General features: G+C 38.1%; 1 protein-coding gene across 1 annotated transcript; it reads right to left on the bottom strand.

Moving 5' to 3' along the window:
- Nucleotides 1-1,129: 1,129 nt before the first annotated feature.
- Nucleotides 1,130-2,377, bottom strand: LOC147430233 (uncharacterized). The gene is made up of 2 exons (XM_086495115.1): nt 1,456-2,377; nt 1,130-1,395 (listed from the first exon to the last, which is right to left on the bottom strand). The coding sequence occupies exons 1-2, from the start codon at nt 2,375-2,377 to the stop codon at nt 1,130-1,132; spliced, it is 1,188 nt and encodes a 395-aa protein (XP_086351241.1).
- Nucleotides 2,378-7,500: the final 5,123 nt, after the last annotated feature.

The raw sequence follows: 7,500 nt of genomic DNA, 5'->3' as shown, positions 1-7,500 counted from the left end.
AATAGGAACAAAATAATCTATATGTAGAGAACTTACATCTTTCGAAAAAAGACTCACTACATAGACATCTAAAAAAGTCACAATAAACATGAAGACCTTAACAAATGTATCAAGATATCTAAAGAAATGTTTAATGACCATGGTTGAGTTCTCGATACAAACTCATTGAGGGACACTATTGTGCCACAAAAATAATCTATGAAGCAAAATTAAGGCAACTCGCTTCATCATGTAACTGACAATTGTCTTGAAGTTTCTCCATCCCTAGATTAAGGACTGTTTTACCATCCCAAGGCTAATTATCTCTTGAACAAAACAAATGAAAGTAGTAAAAAAAGCAGGATTTCTTTCACACAACGCAATCAAAGCACCAAACTCTAACACTTTCTACACAACAGTTATTCTAGCCACGTATGGCAATGCTAAGTGTGCAAGTTGTTTAGGCAAGTAAATTTGGTAGATGAGCTCAGAGAATCTGGAACTTTGAAGGTATTCCCAATCATTGGGAATGGAGTATCCTTCGTATGTTGCAAACCACTGAACATCATCTCGCTCCTTGGAGGAGACACACTCCTTCCTAACTGAGTACACACCGTACTCAATGTCGGATGAGTATGACAAAATACGCAACATGAAAGCATCGATCGATGGAAGTTTCCTACGATTCACAACACATTAGAATGGATCAAAACCATTCATATTACTTTATGGTTAGCCAATTCGTACTTTCATGTGCACACACCTCATCTTGTAGTGTTTGTGAATGGTCTTAACAATTTTTGCGTGTGACAAAGGCGCACACCAAAAATGTGGCTCTGCAAAAGGAACAAAGAAGACTTCAAGGTTCAAAAATGAATACAATAAACATCACACAATGACTTAATGAACAAAAACATACCAGGATATGTATCATTTTCTATGTTTATATTGAAGGATACCTCAGAGATGTACTTGTATTGATCCATGACCTATACAACAAAGTGGAAACCCAAAAAAAAGACAATAAGAAGATGGGATGGAACATTCACATGACAGAGTATGACATGCCATGGAGAGAAAAGATAAAGTAATTCACAATATTTAAATTGGAACACAAAATAGACAACAATGAGGAGAAGGAATGGAGCCTTCACATGGCATTGTTCAATATCTCTTTGTATACAATGTTCATTGTTAATGCATTTCTGCCGTTTGCATCAAAGTTTACCAAAAGAATCTTCACTCCAGTAGCTGAACGCGCACGTGAGAGTGCAACGTATAATTGTCCATGAGTGAAAACTGGAGTCACCAAGTAAAGGCCCACCAATGAAATGCTTTGGCCTTGTGACTTATTTATTGTCATGCAAAAAGCCAATCTGACTGGAAACTGTCTCCCTCTAAGAACAAATGGCAAATCTGTACCAGAGTACACAAAACATATTAGAGGGATAAAAACTCTGGTCCCAACATGCGTACCTGTGATAACTTCTGCCTCTAAGACCCTTCCTTGAAATCCCTTGCACACCAATCGTGTCCCATTGCATAGACCCCGACTTGGATCAAGATTTCGTAGCAAAATTATGGGTGCATTCATCTTTAACTCCAAGCAATGTGTTGGGAATCCACCACCCAAGGTGAGACTATTCAAAAACTCCACGGAGTATAAGCACGCATGTTGCGTGGAGTTTCCCATCACAGAGTCAGCGCTAAAGTATGTCACAACATTACCTTTCATTGCGTACAGGGCCTTAGCATTGAGACTATCAACCTCAGAGTTTTTTGGAGCAAGGATGGCGCGCTCTTTGAAGTATTCAGCGTGATCAACATGTCTATCCATTTCTGAATAGATGCAACCTATCAATCCATCCACTGAAGATGAAGAAAGCACCATGTGATGGGGGATCACTATTCTATCTTCACCATCGCTTACCAAAGTCCCATTTCCTACATCTATAAGCCATTGTCTGTAGGCAGCATTTGCAACATCACCATCTCCCACACGCATGTTACATGTCAATCTGAGAATCTTAACATATGGCCATAAGTGTGATCGACAGAGTGTAGCATCAACAATGTCAGCACGTGTTCCCTTAAACACCACTGGCAATATTTGTCTAAAATCTCCCCCAAGAAGTATCACCTTGCGACCAAATGGCCTTTCTGAACACATGATGTCTTGCAAAGACCTATCCAAAGCTTCAAAGGAATATCGATGCGTCATGGGAGCCTCATCCCACACAATGAGCTTACATAGTCTAAGCAATTCAACAAGCTGACCTTGAGTAGGGATATTGCATGTACTACAATTGTTTAACTCCAAGGGTATCTTGAATCTAGAGTGAGTGGTGCGTCCATTTCGTAATAGCAATGCTGCAATCCTTGAAGATGCAGTGGCCATTGCAACATCTCCTTGTCCACGCAATTGTGACAACAAACAATTACAAATATGTTTTTCCAGTCCCTGCAGGTCCATCTAGGAAGAAAATAGCTCCACCATCAACAATCAATGCATGCAGAACTGTCTCAAAAGCAATTCTTTGATCTTCATTCAAACTTTGCTCCATCGCACGTGATGTGGAAAGATTTTTCATGGAATCAAAGCATTGCTCGTGGAAAATCAAAGTATTGTCATGAGGTGGCAAGAAGCGCTCATCGGGCATTGGAATTCCAGGATATTCGGATAAACTTCGTCCAAATGTACTGAGAATGTTTTGCAAATCTCGTAATGCATTCCCTTCTGCAACCTGTGCACATTCATCCAAGGACTCATATCTCCTCTCCAATCTGTGTCGATAGTCATCAGACAAAGACCGACGAAATCTCTCCCATAAGTGACCAGGGGAGGAAGGCTCACAAAACAATATGATTGTCACAAACAAATGCCTCAATTTCAAGCCTGTATGTGTACTGCAAGCTTCCTCTATGCAAGCAAACCATTCCCCATCATCCTCCATGATACCTATTGCAATGCATGCTGCCTTGAAGGTGGGGAACAATACACCATTTAAAGAACACAAATCCTCAAATGATCTACATCCTTTACAAACAATCAGAAGCAGACGAACATAATACCGTTCACCCGCAGAGGGCTGCACAAAATACATTCGACCAATGGTGTCTCCACGACGTCTCCTTATCCATTTTTTGGACCTCGAATTCCACACCCACTTCTGAGGAAAATCAACGTACAAAGTATTATTTGCATCAAGATTATTCGCGTTGCAGGTGAACCACTCTGTTAGGGTGGTCTTCTCCGCGCCCTCCCTTTGCAAGACATTGTTAAGGTTGTCATTATCTTGTAATGTCACAGTTTGACCAGCCGGAACATGCACGCTCAATCTTTGTACAACTGGTGCATCACTATGTAAAGGAAAATAAAAAATCCTCCAGCAAGCCTCAGATGCAGAGGTAAGCACACACACACACTCACACACACACACACACAGTGATACACACTTGCATTCACACACATCAAAACACTTGCACACATAGCACAAACACACACACAATCATGCATACGCACACACATTACACTTGCATACACACACATACATACATGCACACACACATATATAAACACTTGCATTCACAACATCAACACACGTGCATACATACACACATACACATATATAAACACTTGCATTCACAACATCAACACACTTGCATACATAGCACAAACACACACACAATCATGCATACAGACACACACATATTACACTTACATTCACACACACACAATCATGCATACATCCACACACACACACATATAAACCCTTGCATTCACACACATCAACACACTTGCATACAAGACACCATGCATACACACATACTAAACACACTTACAGTAACAATTACAATGATGTAAGAATAGGTCGTTGTAGAGAAGAGGTATACAAATGTCAAAGTGGATTTTTATATTTCCTTGCCATGAGCAAGTTGAGAATGGTTTTTTTTTTTTTGCATTTTATGCCATTATGCTACCGAAATTTAGAAGTTTATATTTGTATTGTCATTGCTAAGAATATTTTTGTTGTTTGTGGTTGATAGATTATGGCTCGTACACCATCTAAATGTGGCAGGACATGTATCTCTCAAAGTAAGTTCAAATACATTAAGCTATTTGTGTTCTTTTTATTTGTCTCCACATACTCACTAAAGTAGTTGTGTTCTTATTGTTTTTTGCTTGTACGAGTAGGATACACATTAAGATCTGGCACTACAGGGCATAGGGCCAATGCACGATCTTCCATTGCTTCTTCCAATGTCCGTCGAAAGGAGGATATTTTGGGTGATGTGCATGATAAAGAGGATATATTGAGTGATGTGCATGAATAAGAGGTGTTCATAGATATTCATGCTTCACAAGGTGAATTGGTGGCTCACAGCGTGTCTGAAGCAACAACAATTGTTGCTAAACCTCCCGATCATCCAACAGTATTTGGAAAGGATGTTCATGGTCGAATATTGGAGGAGATTGTAGAGGGTTTTATTGTAAAGAGAGATGGGGAACCTCCTCACATTCCTCTCTGCAAATTCATGGAAAATGAAGCCATTAGAGCGATGGGTCCAGGCACTGAGGGCTTGGTGAAAAGGTTTGAGATGTCTGTATACAGTGTGCTTGGAGCTCCATTTCTTGTGTCATTTAAGAAGCGAGGCCATGATCGGCCATGATCAACATTATGTTTCCGACTTAGACAAATATGAATGGGGGCCTATTTGGCGAGAAATAAGCGATGATTTTGATAATTCCCTTCCCCTTGAGTAAGAAGACTTAAGGGGAAAAAAACTTATCGTTTGGGATGGTAATCACCGTTTGAAAACTTGGATGCGCTTAATAAAAACACGTAAGTGATTTCTTTTTTGTTTAGTGTAAAGTTGACTTATATTACTCTATGCTTTCTAATTTTTCTTTTTGTTGTTGTAGAATTTTCAATGATAAAGTGGAGACATTGTTCTGTGAAGTGTCAATTTGTCTATGTTGATAGAAGTGCAGAGGGGGAGCTTATGCTAGCTTTGCGCTCTCAAAATGAGTAGGCACATTTGTTGTTTTGAAAGTTATTGCTATTACTTTATCGATGTCATTCTCCTGCCATTTAATTTAAGATATTGTGGTTTAGGATTGGTAGAACCATTGTGAGCACAAATTTTGGGCAGGAAATCTTCTTGTTCTAAAAACTGGCTGTGGCAAGCAAAGATTCTTTAATGAAAGACTTTCCCCAAGATTGGGTTCGATGGATAGAGGTAGAGCTTGCTTGTGAGAAGAAGGCATCTAAAGGGAGTTGGTACAACGCTCCTGCTCTTTTATTAGCAATGCTCATATGGAAGGTATATTTTTTTGCCTTAAAGTACGCTTTTTATGTAATTTCTAAAGCTTGACATTATTTTGTAAAATCTTACTTTTTTTTCATTTGCTCTACAAAAGGAAGACTTTGACTTGTCTCTTATCAAAGAGATGCAAAAGATCAATGATCCCTCGATTTCACTGCCAGAAAAGGAAATGGTTGCTTGAGAAAGAGTAGAAAAAATATTCAAAGAAAGAGCTTATAAGGTAAACACTTTCTCTCCTCACCGTTCATGTTTGAATTTCTACAAAATTGTAAGTTGACATGTCATTTGAATTTGATTTATTTGATTGAAAAATTGATTTGATTTGATCTCGTGCTAATGCAACATAGATGTTGGCCATTGCCAACCCCGCCAATGGCTAGGGGTTCTTCTCTTTGTTATTTAACTTCAATTGGATAAGAGAAAAGGATCAGGTGGGCCTTACAAGAGACAAGGTCCACTCTTTGGAAACTTCTAAAATATCACCAGAGAGATAATAATTTTTGGATAAAAAATACACATGAATTCATCACATGAATCAATGCATTTATGGTTTGTTTATTGTTTTCTCTATAGGAAAAATAAAATATTGTACTCTTTGATGCATTGCCGTGTAGATGATGTTACTTATGAGCATTATATTAGTGCAATGAAATTTAGAATGTACTTGCGTAAAGAGTGGTATTGGGGAAGTATCTTGAAGCAATGCTTGAGGATCAAAGGGAAAATGATTGAAGAAATGCCGGAGGGCTTTGAAGCATGGTTTCATCACCAATTGAGGTACCACATTGATAAAGCTTTTGTGGAGCTTTGGAGTAAAGAGCAACACAAAAGAGTCGGATGAAAAAATTCCAGAGCTTATGGAATCTTTGAGGAGAGTATAATTCAAGTAATACAATTGATATCTTTATGGTTGTTATTATATTTTTTACTTAGAGTTTGTATAATAAATAAGTCACTTAGGAAAGTAGCTCAAATAAAGTTAACTGCATTTTATGTAAAAGGCTAATTCAGCTTTACGATCAAACTTTGTTGGAGAAGTTGCCAATTGCTATTGAAATTTGGAGGGACCTCTCTTGTGAGGAGTATATGTATCCACTATGGATGAGAGATTATGGTTTGATTGCTTGGGATATTGAGTATTGTCCTTGGTGTCTAGATTACACTCGAGGCACCTACCCACGTGATGAAGGGAACTTATATAAAGGTTATTTTTGGAACTTATATAACGGTTATTTTTGGCATTTATAAAAACTACAAAATTGTTAAAGTGCTCATACTATTTAGATTATGTTTGTGAGAAATATATTTTTGTTTGCTTTAGAGCACGTTCTTGAAAGAAATGAATATGGTATTGAGGAGATTGGCTCAGCTTTCAAGAAAGCCACCTCTTCGAAAAGAGTAAACAATAGTACAATCTCCTTTATAAAGAAACGATTGGATTTTGTTAGATCCAAGAAGCCCAAGAAGTCTCCCAAAAAGAACCAAAAAGGTGCTCAAGGCTCCACAGGTAAACTTGCTTGTATAGATATCTAGCTGTCACTTTCTTTCTACTCAACAATTCTGATGAAATATTTTATTTTTTGATTATGCAGTGCCTTCCATAGATTGTGATGTGACCATTATTGGCAACATGCTAGATGTTTACAAAATTTCTCTCGATGATGAGAAATGGTAAACACATGTGAAAAGAAAGACTACCTATGTGTGGTGTGTGTTGTGAATGTTTGAAATACATGTATTTGATCGTATGCAGGATCTTGGATTTTCTTCATTCAGCCCATGTTGATGGGGAAAAGAGCAATGAAGTGGCCTCTCTTTTGTTTACGGATTTTCCAACAAACTTTAAAGTTGAAATTTTTTCGGAGAACGAGGTATGCATCCTTCAAAACCACAATGGACAGTCTATGATAGTTTTGGAACTTTAATTAAATTAACAATGCATATTATGCAGGTCCCTCCATGGAATCAATTCTCTCAAAAATTAAGTAAGAAAGTGGCCATAATAGCTTCAAAGTATGTGGCATACAATGGGTGGTACATCACCTTAAGCTCCACTGATCACTTTGGAATTGTGTCTAGCCATGCCATCGAGATGGGATTCAAAATGATGCACACCATCCTTATTTTGATCCCTGATGGTTATGTGCGAAGACCATTGAGATTGACAGAGTAAGTAAATTTATTTGTTGATTG

The sequence above is a fragment of the Adiantum capillus-veneris genome, chromosome 22, assembly GCF_014529385.1.
Source record: "Adiantum capillus-veneris isolate H3 chromosome 22, ASM1452938v2, whole genome shotgun sequence".
NCBI classification, from domain to species: domain Eukaryota; kingdom Viridiplantae; phylum Streptophyta; class Polypodiopsida; order Polypodiales; family Pteridaceae; genus Adiantum; species Adiantum capillus-veneris.
This window is presented reverse-complemented; position numbering and strand designations above follow the sequence as displayed.